This window comes from Bufo gargarizans, chromosome 3 (assembly GCF_014858855.1).
Source record: "Bufo gargarizans isolate SCDJY-AF-19 chromosome 3, ASM1485885v1, whole genome shotgun sequence".
In the NCBI taxonomy this organism is placed as follows: domain Eukaryota; kingdom Metazoa; phylum Chordata; class Amphibia; order Anura; family Bufonidae; genus Bufo; species Bufo gargarizans.
The window spans coordinates 214,772,425-214,794,526 of NC_058082.1; the positions used below are offsets into that span (position 1 = coordinate 214,772,425).

A 22,102-nucleotide genomic window follows, 5' to 3' on the forward strand; every position below is an offset into this window, starting at 1 on the left:
GCAAATAGAAGCCTGTTCACATGAGCCTGATCAGCCAATTGAAGCTCACAGGTCCTTAGTCTCTACATACACACAGTTTTACACCAGGTTTCCATAACAATCCAGCCATTTTTCTTCCCTGCTGTAGGTCTGCTTTAAAGGGGCAGGGTGCTGTGGAAGACACTGTTAAGGGCTCATTCAGACGGCCGTATGCTGTCCGCAGAGGTAGGAGGGTGACTTTCTCCCTGTAGCTCACGCTCAGACATCACAGTGCTGCTGTCTGAGAGTGAGCTATTCAAAAGGACATCCCTGTGTCCGTCCAGGACCTGCGCCAGACAGATGATAGGGAGTCTGAAAGCCGGACTAAAACTGGACCTCTGGCCACCTTAGGGGCAGGCTACTGTGGAAGTACCAGTTAAGGGGATAGTCTGCTATGAAGGTCAGTGTTCAGGGGCAGATTGCTGTAGAGGCCACTATTTAGGGGGCTTGTTGTTGTGGAAATCACTGTTAAAGGGATTCTGTCACCTGGATTTTGCCTATAGCTACATTCCCCATAGCTCTCAGTGCTTTTATTGTGTAATAAAAACAATTTTATGTATATGTAAATGAGGCAAGTAGGGTGCCCAAGGGACTGGTACTAACCCCCACTGTAAAGGAGCCCAGCACCGCCCGCATACTCCGAATCTCCTCCTTGCTCCCCGATGTCACAAAGTTACAGCGCCGTAATCTCGCACATGTAGTGTTGGCATAGTGTTCCTTCCCTGTGCTGGCATCAGCCTCGGGGAACAAACTGTGCATGCCAGCAAACACTTGTTAGTCGGGTGTTTGCGCCATTCTACTGGTATAGAAAGTAATCGTTCTTGTGCAGCAGATTGTGGGGCAATGGTTTTCTATGGAGACTGTATCATTCGCTTGTCTCCATACAGCAGAGTGATTGCTGCATGTAAAAACAGCCCTCATCTCTGCTGATGGTCTGACAGGGATTTGCTTTCTTCCCCATAAACTGTGCTATCATTGGTCCGTGTAAAAGGTACCAGCCCAGGATGTGGATCCTCATGGAAAAGTGAATGAGATTTGACAAATATCATGCAAGTGTCGCTTTTTTCTTTCATGTGGATATAAAATCTGCAGCATTTCTATTGTTTGTGCGGTTCTGCACCTTCTGTACAGGTGTTTTAACAATAGACTTCAATAGGGTTGTGCACATAAACTGAAAATCGGCAAGAAAAAAATGCATAAAAAAACACAACAAAACTGTGTTAAATAGTGCAATTTTATGTGCGAATTCCACGTGGATTTTTTTCTGCATACAAATCTGCCCCATCTGCCGGTACCCTTACACTGACCGAGAAGGAAGCCTGTTATCGGTATAGTGTAGGAGTGTCAGGGATGCTATAAAGCCGCCTCTTTATTCTCTGTCTAGTGTCTGTGTTTTATAGTTGCATTAAACATCTCGCCTCTTTGAAGCTGATTTACTGGAGCCCCAAAGTCGCCCTACAGCAACATACTTCATGACGGCACCCTTTTAGATGTTACCCATAAACCCTTGCATTCTTTTAATTTACCTTTGAGTGGCTTACTGACAAATGAATACCGCAGGGGATGTTATTTCTGGTTCCCAAGCCCTAAGGGAAAAGTAAGAAGACTGTGCCACCTGACTCCACGATCTGCACATGAATGTGTCCTGGTGCTAATATCAGCCACCTTCAGATGTTGCGGATTATGTGCAGTATTTCTGTGCAGAACAAATCACAGTGTAAGGGTTCATCCACACGACCGTGTATTTCACGGTCGGCAAAAAATACGGATGACATCCATGTGCATTCCGTATTTTGCAGAACAGCTAGCCCCTAATAGAACAGTACTATTCTTGTCCGTAATGCGGACAATAGGACATGTTCTATTTTTTTTTTTTTTTACGGAACGGACACGGAAACAATATAAGTTCGTGTGCAGGAGCCCTAATACAGTACCAGCAAAGTGTATGAGATTATACAAATTTGGTGTACACTTCTTTTAGGTACAGAAATTGACCTTCCGTGCGGATTAAGAAATAAGCAGCATGTCATTTTGCGGTTTTTGATGTGGATTTTTCCTTTTTCAAAGGAATATTGAGATCTGAGGAAAATCCACATCAAATTCAGACCAAAAACAGCAATTAACACTTGTGGTTTTTGGTGCTGTATGGGAATGGACATGCACAGGAATTTGTGCAGATCTTCTGCACGTTCACCTGCACCCGTAAGCAGGTATTCTAACTCTTACCCTTTATACATTGATGAATGGGATTTTAATAGTATGTTAGACTTTTCCACATATATTACAGTATTTCTACATTGTCTCTATCTGATGAGGCTGTATTACTGAAGGAAACATTCACAACATTGTTGCTAAGTAAGGTAACAATCTGCCTCACCTTTTTGTATGTGGAAGTGGAGTATCCTTTTTTCACACAGCAGATGTGACCCTCTACCCTAAAGCTAGTCCTACACCTGAGCTGGCATGCAATGATACAGTAAGGGCTCGTTCACACCATTTCCGGACATGCGGAACGGAACACTACGGAGTGCTTTCTGGGGTTCTGTTGAGTGCCTCCGCACTGCAAAAAGATAGATCATGTTCTATCTTTTTTGCAGAACGGAGGGATCGCGGACCCATTGAGTCCTCATGTGGCTGGGCCATGGTTGGTGCCCGTGCATTGCGGACCTCAGTTTGCGGTCCACAGCACAGGCTTCACACGGTCGTGTGAACGAGCCCCAAGACCCAGTAGATTTGTATAGGCACTGCCTCAGTGTATGCTGCATCAACCCCTTCAGAAGATGTGCTGCCCTAAGGCTGGGTTCAGACCTGCGCGTTTTACAGCGCGTTCCTATGCGCTGTAAAACGCTCAACAGGCAAGAACCAATGATTCCCTATGGGTTCTCACCTGAGCGTTTTACAGCGCGTACGATCGCGCTGTAAAACGCCCGACGCCCCAAGAAGTACATGAGCTTCTTTGGGGCGTCTTGTCGCGCGTTCCCGTACATAGACTTCCAGGAACGCGCGACAATGGGCGCTTGCTTGTCTCTGTATGCGCGATTGCAAACGCCGGTACAATCGCGCATACAGAGCGTGACATCCTGAATGCTCAGGTGTGAACCCAGCGTAAGATGACTGGAATCCGTTTAGACTGATTTTGTGTGTGTGTGGGTGAAGGGGGGGGGTGATCCTCTTTTGTAGCCAAGTCATCCCTCAAGTAGACGAACTGTTGGTGAGAAATGCACCCTGTTTTCCTAGCTGTTTAATACTTTCTATGAGAGAGAGCAAGATTTTGTGAATATTTTATTCATTATACTCACTTATATAGCGCTGACATATTCCGCAGCACTTCAGACATTAGCAACACTCTGTCCCTAATGGGGCTCACAGTCTAACGTTGGAAGGTAGAGTACGGTAGTGCAAGAGCTAGCGGGATCATAGTAACTGATTAGAACCATATATTTGGTGTTAATGGCTGCTTGGTAACCCACAAAATCTTGCGGCAATTAGCAGTGAGTGCTAGATAATGAATTTGATAGCCTTAGTTCAAGCGACGTAGGGGCCTGGTGCATGCCATAAGACAGGGTCCAAGATAGAGCTGGAGTGCCTTCCGGCCTGAGTTCGTTTACCATAGCTTCTTGCACATGGCCATATTACACTCTGCAATACGGTGCTTGTTGACGACTGTGGAGCTTTACTGTAACTTCCTCTGTCCAATTTTTAGGCAGATGCACAAGTGATTTTCTGTCTCAAAAAATAAATAAAAATAAAATGTTGTATGCAGCTGCAAAACAGAGGTATTTTTCCTTAGAACCACCATTAGGCTGTGTATTGGATGCCCGAAGGTACTGCCATACAAGGTCTGCGCCTACAGCTTTTCCATATACAAATCATGATTGATTTGTCTACTATCATGTTCTTCATTCTATTCGGCTGTGTCTTAAGTTTACAGGCTACAATTTTTTTAAACCTTTTTTTTTATGCAGTTTTGGAAATCAAAATTAGGAGTGGATTATGAGAGAATCATGAAAGACAGACATGACTTTTCTTTTTTTTTAAATCCACTTCTGGTTTTGGCTTCCAAAACTGATCAGAAATCCTGAATGTACGGCTGTGCCCTTAGGCTCTCTTTCCTATGGGGCGATCACCTAAATGCTTATCCATCATTGCCTCGTGTAGACATGCTGCCGGTCACCCATCAAAAGATCGAACATTCATTTGTTCCCATTTTTACTGCGAACCCCCCCCCCCCCCCCCCAATAACTAAACAATCCCCTTTGTTGGCCGCTCATCTCCTTGTGTAAACTGGGCACGTGCTTCTGACAATGCAAGGTGTGTGAGGACAGCCATACTGTCCAGCGATCGGCGGCAGATTATCTATCCTTGTAAATGTATCCCTGGTCCTAATTTAGGGGGATTTAGTTTTGGTGCATCTATATAAGGTGCAAGTGCTGCTATAATAGAGCTTATGTTGCTCGTTAAATACTATTTCAATACCTAGAAACAAAGAAATTGTATATATTGTTTTGTCACAGAGTGCAGCCGCTACATGATTCACAAATTCCTCTGTAATGGGGGTTTAAGAAAAGGATCTGTTTCTTTTTTGTCTTGAAAATTTGGCACCGATGTCTCCCAGGAGGATGTAAACCTCTTCATAACAACTCTTTGAGGAAGCCTCTGCTTTGTGCTCCAGCAGCTATTCATGTTCCTTAACCATTTCGGTTGTTGGACTTTGGTTTGCAACAGGGGTGGGGAAGCTTTTTGCTGCCGAGGGCCATTTGGATATTTGTAACATCGTTCTCGGGCCATACAAAACGTACTTAAAAATTTAGACTGTTATATTTGTTCAAACATAAATTTGATCAGACCCCAAAAATCAACCCCCCCCCCCCCCTCAGATCAGATCAGACCCACAATCAGCATTAGATCGGACCCCCCCCAGATCCCATCACTCTCAGATCGGACCCCCCAAATCCCATTACTCTCAGATCGGACCCCCATCAGACCTGCATGCTAATGACTGCTTCAATAATGGAAGTGGTGTTTAGCATTTGGACTATGAGATGCACTGTCACTTTTCCCCAATTTTGGAGGAAAAAAGTGTATCTTATAGTCCGAGAAATACGGTGTGCTCTGGCAGGGAGCTGGGGGCCATATGAAATGATCCTGTGGGTCGGAGGTTCCCCACCCCTGGTTTACAGGAAGGTGTTTAATATGTGGGATATGGCCGATGTCCAGGATATGGTTTCATAAGAACTTTGTTCATTGGCCTGTCTCACATTTGACCATGTTCTCAGCGGGCTGAAAGAGCTGTTTTTCATTTTGTTTTCCCATAAGGTGCCAGCAGCAAATGCGAACCAATTTCTATGCTGGCCTTTTATGGTGGTGGTTCTTGAAATGCCGAGCTCCTGTGCATTAAACTGCGCTCAGGAATTTCAATGATGTCATTAGAATTTACACACAATTATTCTTCTGCATTGGGAGGTATTAACCCCTTTACTGTATCCAAGCTTTGCAGAAAAAATGCCCTGCTGACAAGGTATATAGGACAATGACCTGTCGTTGGTATGTCCACAAAAGGGGTGTATATGCTGCCGATTTATTTTTCCCCCCCCCCCGTCTCTAATTTATATGTATGAGATTTCTCAAAGTCTCATCCACATTTCTGGTAAGTTTATACGTAACTGATGTTCTGCATGCAGATCCACTGCGGCACATCTGCAGTGTTCACATGGGATGTACCCATATGCCCGTCCAGGATAATCTGCAGAACATAGATGTCCTTCTGGCTGATGAAAAAAGGGATAGTGGTGAAGCAAATGTAAACTGAGGTCAACAAGAGAATTTTGTTATCTCTGAAACTATTTTAAATGAATGGGATCCTGTGACTGAACTATCCCTTCTCTAGAGCCAATGTCCACACAATGTTATGTATGTGTGTGTGTGTGTGTGTGTGTGTATATATATATATATATATATATATATGTGTGTATATATATATATATATATATATATATATATATATATATATATAATATATCGCCAAAGCAATCGCAATTAATCGCCAAATCGCAATCGCCAATTGGCCGACCCAAAAATGCACCAATTATATTACCATATTTTTCGCTTTATAAGACAAACTTTTTCCCCCCCAAAAGTGGGGGGAAATGGCAGTGTGCCTTTATAAAGCGATGGTTGACTTTTTACGTGGTTGACACGGATGTATGGCCGGCCGCTATGCTGCACAGCGCGGCCGGCGATACATCAGTTACAGTATGGGTAGGGAGGAGGGGCTGGAGGAAAGTCGTTATTTTAATGAACAAATGTTCTTTTATTTATTCTATTTTATTTATCTGTTCTGTGCAGTGCTATTAAGAAAATGGCAAGTTTTGTATTTTGTACTTTTGCAGTAATGCAAATATGTTATTTAATTTAGTAAAAGATGTTTTATTTTGAAAAACACTGTGCATTTCAGTTCTTGAGTTAAGCATAACTACCAGTAATTTGTGTGTGCTTTTGCCTTGAAAATCCAAGCAAATAGACCTCTAGCACAATTCCCTTAAAATATTGCATCGCATACTATTATCGCAATTTTTAGGGCCCTAATCGCAATCGCACAAAATTCCCATATCGTGCAGCCCAAATATAAATATATACAATGTACAGACCAAAAGTTTGGACACACCTTCTCATTCAAAGAGTTTTCTTTATTTTCATGACTATGAAAATTGTAGATTCACACTGAAGGCATCACAACTATGAATTAACACATGTGGAATTATATACATAACAAAAAAGTGGGAAACAACTGAAAATATGTCATATTCTAGGTTCTTCAAAGTAGCCACCTTTTTGCTTTGATTACTGCTTTGCAAACTCTTGGCATTCTCTTGATGAGCTTCAAGAGGTAGTCACCTGAAATGGTCTTCCAACAATCTTGAAGGAGTTCCCAGAGATGTTTAGCACTTGTTGGCCCTTTTGCCTTCGCTCTGCGGTCCAGCTCACCCCAAACCATCTCGATTGGGTTCAGGTCCGGTGACTGTGGAGGCCAGGTCATCTGGCGCAGCACCCCATCACTCTCCTTCATGGTCAAATAGCCTTTACACAGCCTGGAAGTGTGTTTGGGGTGATTGTCCTGTTGAAAAATAAATGATGGTACAACTAAACGCAAATTGGATGGAATAGCATGCCGCTGCAAGATGCTGTGGTGGCCATGCTGGTTCAGTATGCCTTCAATTTTGAATAAATCCCCAACAGTGTCACCAGCATAGCACCCCCACACCATCACACCTCCTCCTCCATGCTTCACGGTGGGAACCAGGCATGTAGAGTCCATCCGTTCACCTTTTCTGCGTCGCACAAAGACACGGTGGTTGGAACCAAAGATCTCAAATTTGGACTCCTCAGACCAAAGCACAGATTTCCACTGGTCTAATGTCCATTCCTTGTGTTCTTTAGCCCAAACAAGTCTCTTCTGCTTGTTGCCTGTCCTTAGCAGTGGTTTCCTAGCAGATATTCTACCATGAAGGCCTGATTCACACAGTCTCCTCTTAACAGTTGTTCTAGAGATGTGTCTGCTGCTAGAACTCTGTGTGGCATTGACCTGGTCTCTAATCTGAGCTGCTGTTAACCTGCAATTTCTGAGGATGGTGACTCGGATGAACTTATCCTCCGCAGCAGAGGTGACTCTTGGTCTTCCTTTCCTGGGGAGGTACGCATGTGAGCCAGTTTCTTTGTAGCGCTTGATGGTTTTTGTGACTGCACTTGGGGACACTTTCAAAGTTTTCCCAATTTTTCGGACTGACTGACCTTCATTTCTTTACGTAATGATGGCCACTAGTTTTTCTTTACTTAGCTGCTTTTTTATTGCCATAATACAAATTCTAACAGTCTATTCAGTAGGACTATCAGCTGTGTATCCACCTGACTTCTCCACAACACAACTGATGGTCCCAACCCCTTTTATAAAGCAAGAAATCCCACTTATTAAACCTGACAGGGCACACCTGTGAAGTGAAAACCATTTCAGGTGACTACCTCTTGAAGCTCATCAAGAGAATGCCAAGAGTGTGCAAAGCAGTAATCAAAGCAAAAGGTGGCTACTTTGAAGAACCTAGAATATGACATATTTTCAGTTGTTTCACACTTTTTTGCTATGTATATAATTCCACATGTGTTAATTCATAGTTTTGATGCCTTCAGTGTGAATCTACAATTTTCATAGTCATGAAAATAAAGAAAACTCTTTGAATGAGAAGGTGTGTCCAAACTTTTGGTCTGTACATTGTTTTTTTTTCAAATAAAATTGTAACAGACCTAAACGTGTCAAAATACACCAAAATGACCTGAACTTTTGCCTGCAAAAACCTCTGGGCGTATTATTTTTCCTTTTTAATATCAACGGTATGGTACATGAGACATATTGGGAGTCAATTATAAATGCCAGTTTGACATAAGTCACAGGTCCCCTTTTTTTGTGACTTTTAGATGCCCATGGGGCAATGTCTTGTTGCATGCAGTGTTTCTGGGGAGTTGCGGGGGGCCGTGCAGGACCAGAGCTGACAGCCCTAGCAAATTCATAAAAATTTATGCCACTCATGAAACGACGAAAAAACAACTCCACTCAGGGAATGTTTTTTCACTCCAGGCCTGCCAGAGGATGCTCCTAATTTATGACTAGGCGTGCATCTAATTATAAATCAGGCTCATCCTCCATCAGCACAGGGGGAATCAAAGATTTGTAAATGACCCCCATTGTCCAAATGTGGCGTGAAAAGATCCGAGGCACTGTTGGATTTTTGTCCGATGAGTTGTGTTATTTGAAGCGGATCATGTTGAGGATGTGTAGATGAAATCATGGCATATGTGCGGCAATGGCACAGCTGCGGTCTGCCCCTGCTCTTCCCTCTCATAGAAACCGTCCCCAATGGATTACACTTGGCTTCCACTAATCGGAGGGAACAATACTCCAGGAAAGGTTTCCCATGTGGCTCAGGAGAACACACATGAAGGGTTTAAAAAGCCTGAAGTTAGTCATTTAGAGCAGTGGACATACAGCCATCAGGCTGACATTGCTTATGAGGAAAACATGCATGTTAAGAGTTCTGGCTTTGCATGTGTAGAGAATTGCCCTGAACTGAAATCTTTGATTCAATCTTTTAAGTAGATTGTTTCAATTACCTTATGTGTCACCCCCAATTCGTCATGGATTGTAAGCTCTTGCGCGCAGGGCCCTGACTCCTAGTGTTTCAGTTGTATATTGGCCAGTTGCGTTTCTTTTGTACATGAACCCTATGAATTTGTAAAGCGCTGTGGAATATGGTGGCATTGTATAAATACATTTTATTATTATTATGGGTCTCCAGGTCTATAGGAAGCTCGTTAATTATCACACTGTGCAGTCGCATTATATTATCATAGGCTATTGTACACGAGGTCACATTTTTACACGCTGTTACGCTATAATCACATGTGCTGTTGTGGTATGGTTAGAACTTTCAGAGAAAAATCCATGTTTCTTTTTTTGCCACAGTTTTCAATGTATTGCAGTTTTTTACAGGTGAAGGCCTCATGCACATGACTATCTGTTTTGTGGTATGCAAAACGCAGATTGCGTCTGTTGCGTCCTTTTTTTTTTTTTTTTTCTTCTTTTTTTGTTTGTGGAACCGTTGGCTTGTGAATCCATTGTCTGCATTTTGCGGCCAAGAATAGGATGTGTTCTACCTTTTTGTGTAACAGACACACGGATGTCTGAATCCCTGCCAATCAGCTGTTTCAGGGAGCCGCTGTGCTCACCGTAGCTCTGGTTAGCGATGCAGGCTCTGAGCAGCTCTTAAAGGGAACCTGTCATCACCTTTATGCTACTCATACTAACGGCAGCATAAAGTAGAGACAGGTGAGCTGAATTCAGCGGGCTGTCATTTATAAGCTAAAAGTAAGTGGTTGCCGAGAACCAACATCACAATCATTGCAGACTGGGCCTGGAAGAGTCACGGCCACCTGAGAAGAGTCATGGTCATTCATGAATTCCTGCTCCCCCCGCCCACCTGCTGATGATTGATGGTCTTCTATGTCGTTTTCTCCCTTTCTCTCTAGGAGAGAACTTCCAGTCATCAGCAGATGGGTGAGAGAGCAGGAGATTAGGATTAACCATGACTCTTCTCAGGTAGATTTGACTCTTCTCGAGGCCTGGGCTGCAATGATTATGCTGCTGGTTCTCGGCAACCACTGACACTTAGCTCATAAGTGTCACGCTGCTGAAATCAGTGTTTCTGTCACTATTTTATGCTGCCCTCAGTGAGATCAGCAGAAAGTTGATGACAAGTTCCCTTTAAAGCACAGTGCTGTACATCGTATAATGGCAGTGGTTGGTACTGCAGCTTGGCACCATTCACTTGAATGGGCCTGAGCTACACCTAGGCCATGGGACTGATGTATGGTGACCTCAGAAGGCCTCTTCTAACAGCTGATCGGCAGGGGTCCTGGGTGTCGCGTCCCTGCAGATCGAATGCTGATGACCTACTAGCTACGTAGATCGTCTCTCTGGAGCCTAGCTATAATGGATTTTTATTTTTATTTTCGTTTCAAAAAATGTTTTATTTGAAGAATCGTAGCACAAACTCCTAAAACACATACATACAGAGGGAATTATTTTATTGAAATAAGAATATACAAACAACATAATATCCTCAAACTAGAGGACCTCTCTAGAAACCCCCAGAATAACAAATAGCACTATGGTTCATACTGTATATTAAAGCATCTGAGAGGGGAAGAAAAGATAAAAGCATTCATTGCAAATCTCATGTTCCAGGGCAGGGGTATGATGATCAGTCCAGGTCTGCCAGGTGAGCAGATTCATCCATTGGATCGGAGAGCTGAAAGCGGACAACTTGTTGGCCAGTTGTTAAATTGCCTATGTCTTAAGTATCTAACACATTTATTTATGTTTTCTTTAGGGCCGACATGTCAAAACAGGCCAACTTGCCGCTATCAAAGTCATGGATGTCACAGAGGTAAGTGATTTACTAGTTTTCTAAACCATTCCTGCTTTAACACTGAAAAGGACCTTCAAATGAGTGTATTTACTTATACTTTATCGTACACATGAGAAATTCTGCTGACACTCGGCTAGGACAGGCAGATAATTACCTTTTGGGAGCAGAGGTTGGAGCATGATGGAATAACCCCTTTTAATTTCCCCTGTAAGTGTAAGCGCATTCCGGCATTGTCAGAAGCTTGAATCTCTGTCCATCCCTGTTACCTATAATGGGAACCGGCGGACGTCCGGAAAGCCAGCAAATCTGCTGAGGATCGGTTCGAAGAAAATAGTTGCGCGCAGCCTGCCTGATCCCTAGCGCTAGTGTGAAACTAGCCTAACTTAATGTGTTCCGGTTGTTGGTTGTTTCAAGAAAGAAGGATGAGGTTGTTGTATTTCAACATGCTCAATCCTTTTGTTCTTGGAGAACTAAGCTGCCACCAGAGGTATTGGTCAGTTGTTTATTCCCCTCTCCCTATTCAGAAGCATGCTTAAAGAGGACCTTTCACAGATTTTTACACTGTGAACTAAGTATACAGACATGGAGAGCGGCGCCCGGGGATCTCACTGCACTTACTATTATCCCTGGGCGCCGCTCCGTTCTCCTGCTATGCCCTCCGGTATCACAGCCTGGGAAAAAATAACCTCCCAGGCAGTGGCGTAACTAGAAATTACTGGGCCCCGCAGCATATTTTTGAATGGGGCCCCCCTCCCCCCGTAATTTTTTCACAACCCCTTCCTTTCATGCCGCCACATTCCTGTGGCTAGTAAAGATCGCTCTCTCAGACCAGGCCCGGCCGCTGTTCCATCTATTTTGTACACTGTCTATACTGTCACTGTATATAATTACATTGTGTAATACTGTTGAGGGGGCCCTGACAAAATCTTTTAGTCCTCCTCCTCCTGGATGGGCCCCTTCGGGGTCAGGGCCCCTGCTCCCAGGCTGTGAGCTGCGATTGGCCAGCGCTAGAGCAGAACAAGGGCAGACTCCGCCTACTATAACTTAACGACTGAAATCTCTGCCTACTATAAGTGAGCGGAGATACCGGAGGGCATAGCGGGAGAACGGAGCGGCGCCCGGGGATAATAGTAAGTGCAGTGAGATCCCCGGGCGCCGCTCTCCATGTCCGTATACTTAGTTCACAGTGTGAAAATCAGTGAAAGGTCCTCTGGTTTAAGTGAGTGGTGAAAGGAATAGCTGCCAGCTGAACAAGGGTTTGGTCGACAGCTATTTCGTGTGTATAGCCAGCCTTAGAGAAACAATGAGGGAGATGTATCAAAACCAGTTTAAAGGAAAACTGCCTTAGTTACCCAAAGCAACTAATCACATTCCACCTTTCATTTTTGCAGCTCCTTTGCAAAATGAAAGATGGAATCTGATTGGTTCCTATGGCTAACTAAGGCTACTTTCACACTCGTGTTTTGGCTTTCCGTTTGTGAGATCCGTTCAGGGCTCTCACAAGCGGTCCAAAACGGATCAGTTTGCATTCTAATGCATTCTGGATAGAAAAGGATCCGCTCAGAATGCATCAGTTCAGTCTCCATTCCGTTTTGGAGACGGACACCAAAATTGAGCCAAACGGATCCGTCCTGACACACTCATTTGGGGATGGATCAGTTTTATAGGACACAATCTGGCACAATAGAAAATGGATCCATCCCTTGACTTTCAATGGTGTTCAAGACTGATTCGTCTTGGCTATGTTAAAGATAATACAACCGGATCCGTTCTGAACGGATGCAGATGGTTTAATTTTCTGAACGGATCCGTCTGTGCCGATCCACGAGTGTGAAAGTAGCCTAAGCCAGTTTTCCTTTTCACCGGTTTTTATAAATCCTCCCCAATGTCTCCCTCCAGATCCCATCTATTTGGCCTTCTAGTTCCACTTACACTTGTAATTTATCCCTGAACTTGAGCTGTTTCAGCGGTGAGGCTGCTTGTAAGGTCTGCACCTACATGTGCCTTATTCACCACAGTCTGCTGTGAGCCTTACAGTGCTGACATATGTTTCCTTCTTGCAAGGAAAAGGAAAACTATTTTGTTGTTGCTGGTCTGTTTCCTTGACACAGTTTTCCTGGCTGTCTCATCAGTGGTTACACACAGGAAAGGAGGTAGAGATTGGCTTGTGCTGACAGGTGTTTACTGTTGTAGAAACGTCCCTGGAATCATTGTTGGCTTCCAGCTACAGTTCCTGTGTCCTACAGGCATGATGACAGGTTACCAAACACTGGTTAAAGTTTTTTCCCCCCAAGTGAATAATTTTAATTATAAACAGGATCAGAGTTAACATAACTAACCTGACCGAGCCCCAGCTGCTCTCTTCCCCACTTCCTGGTATCGGACTTGACACACAGGAAGTAGATTGGACTGCCCACTCAGCCGATCACTGGCGGCAGGGGTGACCCATCTCAACCAGTGATTGCTTGAGTGGGTAGTCCAGGGCATTTTCTTAATGTCAAACAGTGGTTCAACAGCAGAGGAGGATCGGTGAGGTAAGCAAGGAAATTGTTATCGTAACTCACTCCATCACCAGTTTTAATAAAATGTATTCCCCCGGAAAACCCTGTGAAGAGTACATTCACCTCTAGATTTGTACAACTGTAAATTGTGTTATCGGTTATTTCCTAATACATATTTGTTATCTGCATGGTGGTGAACTACATAGTAAGGTGGACATTTGGTTTAGGCCTATGCACACAGCTGTATCTGCATGTTATATAGCTCCCATACAAAATTATACTATACCTCCAATTTTGTGCAAAAGTTTTTTCTTATAGATTCATGGTACGTCAGTACGGAAGTAAAAAAGGGGTGCTATACCAAGTTCACACATCCTCCCCAGACGTGAACTTAGCCTAAGGGTCCAGTCACACTTCCGCAACCGTTTTGCAGTCTGAAAATTGCGGATACGCAAAACACGGACACCGGCCATGTGCGTTCCGCATTTTGCGGACTGCACATGGAGGGCACTATAATAGAAATGCCTTTTCTTGTCCTCTTTATCAACCATCTGTTAGGGCAGTTCTATATACTTATAGCATGTGTTTCTGCATCATCCTGGACCATTTAGCAGATTCTTGCAGGTGTGTATTTATTATGGCACGGTAATGATTTTCCACATATTGCGGATCTCAATGACTCACTGTGTGCTGTATGCATCTTTTGTGGCCCCGTTGAAAGTAAATGGGTCCGCACCCGTTCCGCAAAATTGCTGAACGGATGTGCATTATCTCATTCAGCACTGGTAAGACTTGACCTGTGAATAAATTGGAGCTAGGTCTTTTCAGGAGTTGTCGTTAATCATTAGACTATATATTTATTTGACTGTACATGGGGGAGGTGTAAGTCAGAATCAGAATTCGCTTTATTTGCCAAACACGACACAGTTGATCGTGCTCGGAATTGGGTTAGGCACAGGTACAGACATAGTAACTAGGGGGTGGAAGGGGGGGTCCCTTTTGCGGACGTGTGAATGGACCCTTAGGCAAACAGGAAGTGCTGACTTCACCTTTTCCTTAGCTGTCCTCTTGGATGAGTAAATTGGATTGAGGATGTAGGTGATATATTTTTAGTATGGCTGTGGCATTAAGGTGGAGTTTTACTATAGTTTCCGCACCTTACACACTTGACGGTATATATATTTCTGCCACATCTTCTTATTCTTCACTGTTGTCGCATTGATATGAAGGTTGGGTTATAGTGTGTAATTGGGAGAACCAGGCCTGGTGTGTATGGAAAAGTTTAATAGAAGAAATTGAAGGACATGGTTCCATTCATTCTGCATAGTGCAGACTCTTGTTTACTGGCAATTTGTCCATTAGATTTTAAGCATTAGAATACCTTCCCTTAGGCCCTTTTTCTTTTTCTTTTTTTTTAAAGAATGTAACTCTTTTAAATAATGTGCTTTTTCCAGAGAACACATTACTGCCTCTTTACATTGGTGGTGCCCGTGCCCCCGGCTGTATTTGACTGCTTCCTGAGTTTAGCAGAGTACTCTGCATCGGAGATGAAAACCCAAGGAAAAGTCTACTTCTATAGCTCAGCTAGCAATCTAGGGCAGACTGATGGTGAAAGGCTTTAACCCTACTATTCCTGTATAGTTGAATGCATAAAAAAACTCTTTGGACACTTCTAACAAGTGCTAGATTTCTACTACTTACGTTGTGGTGCAATTTCAAATTGGAATTCAAATTTGAGTTGGGTGGAGGGGGGGTGGGGAACTCGTATAACGCTCATACATTCTGTGAGGTCCACTTAGAACTCTATCTTTTAGCCAAAGAGAACAACATGGAAAGAGTAACCACTCCGACTAGAATTAAGGGACTGCAGTGCTAATTAAGCAAGGTACTGGAAACTTTCTACCGAACAGCATTCACAGCAGTCAGTTGAGGCCTCTATCCATGCCGAACGTCTATGTGTTTGTGATTGGCCACCGTATGCTTATAACTTGGTATCATGTGGACGTCTCATCATTCCATAAACTGGTAAACAAGAAAGACCAGGAATGGCACAAAATCGGTACAGTCAGGAGAAAAAATCTACAGGACCAAAAGAATGCTAGGAAACTATAGTAAAATGGCACTTCAAAAAAGAAAAAAACTGTTCATAGGGCATTTTATAATTTCCTGTTGGACAACATGTAAAAATCACCCGTTTTTTGTTTTTTTGCTCCAAAATAAAGGTGATATCATCATAAAACTGTGTTTTTGAAAACCAAAAAAGTTACGTGATACCACCCTTAAACTGATGACAGATCCCCTCTAACATGTTTCACTGAAAACCACACAAAAAACCTTGACAAAGCCTGCATGCTAATTGCAACCAACTGTACCAAATACATCATCAGTGTATTTCAGTTTTTATTCTCCAGTTTCATACAGTTTCAAAGAATTCCTAAATTGGTGGCAATCTCCTTTAACTGCCCAATGGTCCTGTGAGGATTTACACATACACTGTGTGATTCGTAGACATGTATGTGTGATGCACATGTTTCACTTCCCTTGAATAACTCGATCAGCCTGCAGGCCATTTCTTCTTCTTCTTGTGTGATGGTAATCTGGTTTGACATTGTCTGTAAAGTCATCGATTGGAGTGACCTTACCGCTGAAGGCGTTCCAACCTCTGTGCTGAGGAGATGAAAACCCCACACAGTTTTCGAAAGATCGATAATTTTCCCCGTTATAATATTTGTTTCTATCTGAAATATGTCTCAGTTTTTCCAATTTCACTTTGAGCTATAAAACTAAAAATGGTAAAATATTCTTGAAAGATTTTAGGTTATTGCTTCCTAATATATTTAGCATCAAACATTTCATGCCTGGTTCTTCCATGATGACAGGGATATTTGTCATTGATTCTCTTTTCTCTGTTCACGTTGTTGTCCATACAACTCGAAGCCAAAATTGTAACTAGAAAAGCTTGGTTCCCTGGATGAGGCCATGTGGACCCTCTTTATCAACCATCTGATAGGGCAGTTCTATATACTTATAGCATGTGTTTCTGCATCATCCTGGACCATTTAGCAGATTCTTGCAGGTGTGTATTTATTATGGCACGGTAATGATTTTCCACATATTGCGGATCTCAATGATTGCTTCATGGTCCCCAAACTCAGGTCAGTTCAGTGTTAAATGGACCAGTGTAGGACATGTTTAGCACCCGTGCCTTAATCATTTAAGTCCATGAGCATAAAATGGTTAATACTTTTGGAAATCCTTTCTCTCAACAGTCACTTAAGTGGAACTTTTTTCCTATCTAGTCAGAAAAATACCAAACCCACAAGTCATCTGTGTCCTTAAATCCCTTTCATTGAGCAATATTTCCTTTTAGATAAGACTTGGTGTACAGTGCACAATGGGCTTTTGTAGGTTTGCTTGTCACATATGCAGCAGTGTGCCGGGTTCACAGAGGATTCTGGGTAGTTGTAAGTAAACAGTGTGGCACATGGGAATTGAGCAGCTGAAAGCCTCCATACAGGTCTACAAGACTAATGAACAAAGCCCTGATGAAGTCGCATGCTGTCAGGAAGGTTTTCTGCTTGACAACACGATCCTACCAGCCAAACAACATTGTAGCGTCTTGTGACATCACTTTCCTGAAATAAACCATCAGGAAGGAAGAATCTCAGAGTTACAAGGTGTCATGGAACGTGTACAATTCCAAGCTCTGTGCTAGAAGTGCGAAATGATAATCTGATATCATTAGCAGCTTCTGCATTTTTTATTATTATTTTTTTTTTTCATCCGTGCATTATCTCATTCAGCACTGGTAAGACTTGACCTGTGAATAAATTGGAGCTAGGTCTTTTCAGGAGTTGTCGTTAATCATTAGACTATATATTTATTTGACTGTACATGGGGAGGTGTAAGTCAGAATTCGCTTTATTCGCCAAACACGACACAGTCGATCGTGCTCGGAATTGGGTTAGGCACAGGTACAGACATAGTAACTAGGGGGTGGAAGGGGGGGGGGGGTTAGCAATGGGCACATTAGGGGCGAGGGAGGGATTATGGGCGGGAGATGGGGCGTGATGAGTTCAGCAGTCTGACGGCCGTTAGGAAGAAAGTGTTCAGCCTCCTCGATGTCCTTGCAGGGATGGCCTGATACCTGCGGCCCGACTTTAGACGTCTGAAGAGATGATGGCCCGGATGGGAGTGGTCATTTGAATATTTTCAGAGCCCTGGAGCGCAGTCTGTTGGAGAAGATAGAGTCAAGGGGTGGTAGTGGCAGTCGAGTAGTTCTCTCCGCCGAGCTGATGACCCTTTGTAGTTTGCGCTTGTCACTGTCTGATGAGCCGGCATACCACACCAGAAGGGACGAGCACAATACCGACTCGATGGTACAGGAGTAGAAGGACTTCAGTAGGTCCTGAGCCATGCCGAAATTCCTCAGTTGTCGAAGGAAATGGAGCCGCTGGTGAGCCTTCTTAATGATGGACGAGATGTTGGGACGCCAGGATAGTGTGTCTACAGAGATAGCTGTCAGTCACTGATCGTTATACACGGGGGAGGTGTTATCAGTCATTGATAGAATTCTCTGTGTAAGTGTGTATACAGTATATAGATAGCTGCCAGTCACTGGTTGTACACAGGTGAGCTATTATCAGTGATGGATTATTTGTGTGTGTATACAGAGATAGCTGTTAATCACTAATAACTGTACCTAGGAGAGGTGTTATCTGTGATGGCATTCTATGTAAGTGTGTATACAGAGATTGCTGTCAGTCGATGATAGCTGTACACAGGGGGGGTGTTATCAATGATTGATAGCATTCTCTGTGTGAGGGCTCGTTTACATGACCGTTGGTGGCCCGTGCCCGTGCTGTGAACCTCAAATTGCGTTCCTCAATGCACAGGCACCTTCCTTGGGGCAGGCACATGGGGATCGAAGACCCATTCACATTCTATCTTTTTGCGGTGCGGAGGCACGGAACGGAGCCCCAGAAAGCACTCAGTAGTGCTACTGTTCCACATCTCTGGATTTGTAGACCTATTGAAATGAATGGGTCCACATCCATGATGCAGAATGACAACGGAACGGTGCCTGGGTATTGCGAATCCGCAAATGCGGTCTGCAATACAGGAATTGGACACAGTCGTGTGAACGAGCCCTAAGTGTGTATATGTAGATAGTTGTACACGGGGAAGTGTTATCAGTGATTGATAGCATTCTCTGTGTAAGTGTGTATACATAGATGCTGGTATTTTATTGGAACAGGCAACCCCACCTTTAATTGGCTTGGTGGATTTCGCATTGCCAGATCTTAATCTAGGTGTTCCTAACAAAACTAGTATGGTTTAAAGAATATGTTCAATTCAGATCTCTGGGTAATGGCCAGACGTTTTACACAATATAGAATAAATGGATCTAGATTAACAATATGTCCTTTTCTAGTGTTTGTAGTTGTATAAACCCACTTATTTATTGCAAAGTGCCAACACAGCAATTTAACTTGAATACCAATACAGTATATCTCCCATGTACTTTATCATTTAACTATAATAGCCTGCCTATGATTCAATGCGCTGCCTGTTCTGTTCATAGTGCACCCTGCACTGCTGAATGTCAAGAAAAGTCTAAGGCATATTGGTACACCATATACTTTTTCCAGGGTGCCCACAGAGAGGGCTCCGAGTGCCGCCTCTGGCACCCGTGCCATAGGTTCGCCACCACTGTTATATGTAATAAAAATTTGTAAATAATAAAAATAAAAAAAAATACATGATTTGTAGTGTGTAGGTACTACTGCTTCCAGCATTCATGCATATTTGCAAAGTTCCCATCTGCATCAGAGGCTCTGTTGCACATTATGTGAAATATTTCCTCAGTGGACGAATAGTTTGTCTGGAAAAATGAAGTAGTCCATAATGGAAACCTGACGGATCCCATTCTAGTCAATGGAGTCTGTCCGGATTTCAGTTATGTGCTGGATCCAGCATTTTCTGCTCCTATAACTAAGCAGACAGCAGCCTTAGGGCTCATGTGCCCAACTGTATGTATTTTGCGTTCCGCAAAAAACTGTTCTGCAAAAAATACGGATGACGTCCGTGTGCATTCCGTATTTTACGGAACTGCTTGCCCCTAACAGAACAGTACTATCCTTGTCCATAATGTGAACAATAATAGGACATGTTAAAAAATAATAATAATTGCGGTACGGACATACAGAATAACCTGGAAAGAAAGTACGTTCGTGTGCATGAGCCTTTAGGATGTAAATCATTAATGGCCAAGATCAGTGATCCTGTTGGCAACTTTGACCAACTCCTGCCCCTATATTGTCACTCAGAGCAGCACTTCTTATTTACCCTTTTGGTAAATGAATGCCGAGAATCGCTGGTGCTGGTAGTCTATATATGTCTGAATCCTTCCGTTACTTCTTAAAGCACCCTCGATGCTTCACTGCTGGGAGGAGGACAGAGCGTGAGATTTTGTGTATAAAGGGATTTGGTGTGTTTCTTAATTTAAAGCTGCCAAATGAATCTCTGGATGCCTATCCTGATTTTCAGGTTGCCGGGCAGACTATTAGGGTATTTCTCCTATAGTGAGCATGCTAGGCTATTGGATTCTGGGGAAGCTGATGTGCAGTGATTTGCTGTATTATAGATAAAAGCAGTTTTATCCGGTGGTATTCTCAGGATACACCATATATGCTTCATCATTGGCTGCGCTCCCAGTTATAAATAACGCCTGTCCTCACCACAGCACTAAGCTAAAAGTTCTCCTTCACTTAGCATTCATGCACTAAGTGTTCTAGCTTGGTTTATTGAAATGAATGAACATTGGGATACCCTGCTTTTACTAAAGAACCGGAATTTTTGAGACCTCTGTAACTTTATTGCATAATTTTAATACACATTTCATAGAATTTTTTATCTAAACGCATAAAACATAAAGGTGGCTTTTCATAGCCCTAAAAATCACAACTGTGCATTCCAGATTACTCCCTTCTAATGTAGGGATTTTCTATCTTTCCTCTCTACTTGTGCATATGTTGCTGCAGATGTCATCGTTGGGTATAGTCCAGGCTAGTAGTAGTTTCGAGTTTCTTACGTAAGGTTCAAAGCATGCAGTATGATTTTTTTTTATTTTTTTTTATTAATTTTTTTTTTCGACAATTGCAATATCTTTCTATTTTGGGGATCTAGAAGCTATAACCTCATTCTATAGGAATAAATAGGATTAAATGGGTTGCTGAGGTATTCTCTCATGTCTATGACCAATGTAAAGGATATGTAATGTAAAAATGATTTTTGCATTTCATAATGGTTACATGGAGTAAAAAAAAACAACAACACATTACGTTTCAGGCCAACTTCATTCCTTTGTTCATTTTCAGACACCCTGAAGTTCAGTTTGCAACCTGCTCCTAGTTTTAGGGCTCTTTCACACCTGCGTTCTTTTCTTCCGGCATAGAGTTCCGTCGTCGGGGCTCTATGCCGGAAGAATCCTGATCAGTTTTATCCTAATGCATTCTGAATGGAGAGAAATCCGTTTAGGATGCATCAGGATGTCTTCAGTTCCAGACCGGACCATTTTTTGGCCGGAGAAAATACCGCAGCATGCTGCGCTTTTTGCTCCGGCCAAAAATCCTGAAGACTTGCCGCAAGGCCGGATCCGGAATTAATGCCCATTGAAAGGCATTGATCCGGATCCGGCCTTAAGCTAAACGTCGTTTTGGCGCATTGCCGGATCCGACGTTTAGCTTTTTCTGAATGGTTACCATGGCTGCCGGGACGCTAAAGTCCTGGCAGCCATGGTAAAGTGTAGTGGGGAGCGGGGGAGCAGTATACTTGCCGTCTGTGCGGCTCCCGGGGCTCTCCATAGTGACGTCAGGGCGCCCCAAGCGCATGGATCACGTGATCGCATGGCACGTCATCCATGCGCATGGGGCGCTCTGACGTCATTCTGGAGCTCCCCGGGAGCCGCACGGACTGTAAGTATACCGCTCCCCACTACTACTATGGCAACCAGGACTTTAATAGCGTCCTGGCTGCCATAGTAACACTGAACGCATTTTGAAGACGGATCCATCTTCAAATGCTTTCAGTTTACTTGCGTTTTTCCGGATCCGGCGTGTAATTCCGGCAAGTGGAGTACACGCCGTATCCGGACAACGCAAGTGTGAAAGAGGCCTTAGACTTTTCTCGTGTGGTCGTGTCCCTTCCAGTAATACATGCTAAATTTGGGGTTTGTGTGGCTAGGATACTGCTGTCTTCACTAGTGCTCATGAATCAGCACAGCTTCATTCCTGTACTAACTTCCCCTTCTTTGGCCTCATGCACACGACAGTATTTTTTCACGGTCCGCAAAACGGGGTTCCGTTGTTCTGTGATCCGTTTCCATTTTTGTTTCTGTGTCTTCCTTGATTTTTGGAGGATCACCAGACATGAAAAGTGAAAAACTAATCTAAGTCAAGTTTGCCTTGCAAATGATAGGAAAAAAACGCACACGGATCACGGACGCGGATGACAATCTTGTGTGCCTCTGTGTTTTTTCACGGACCTATTGACTTGAATGGGTCCGCGAACCGTAGGACAGATCATATTTTTTTTGACGGACTGGAA

General features: G+C 43.3%; 1 protein-coding gene across 11 annotated transcripts in view; it reads left to right on the forward strand.

Annotated features, from left to right (window-relative positions):
• Nucleotides 1-22,102, forward strand: part of MAP4K4 (mitogen-activated protein kinase kinase kinase kinase 4) — a 154,105-nt gene that overhangs the window by 42,721 nt on the left and 89,282 nt on the right. For all 11 annotated transcript variants that reach the window (XM_044283922.1, XM_044283920.1, XM_044283924.1 and 8 more), the window contains one exon: nucleotides 10,956-11,012. In XM_044283922.1, coding sequence (XP_044139857.1) covers nucleotides 10,956-11,012 — 57 coding nt within the window. The remainder of the gene's footprint in view (nucleotides 1-10,955; nucleotides 11,013-22,102) is intronic.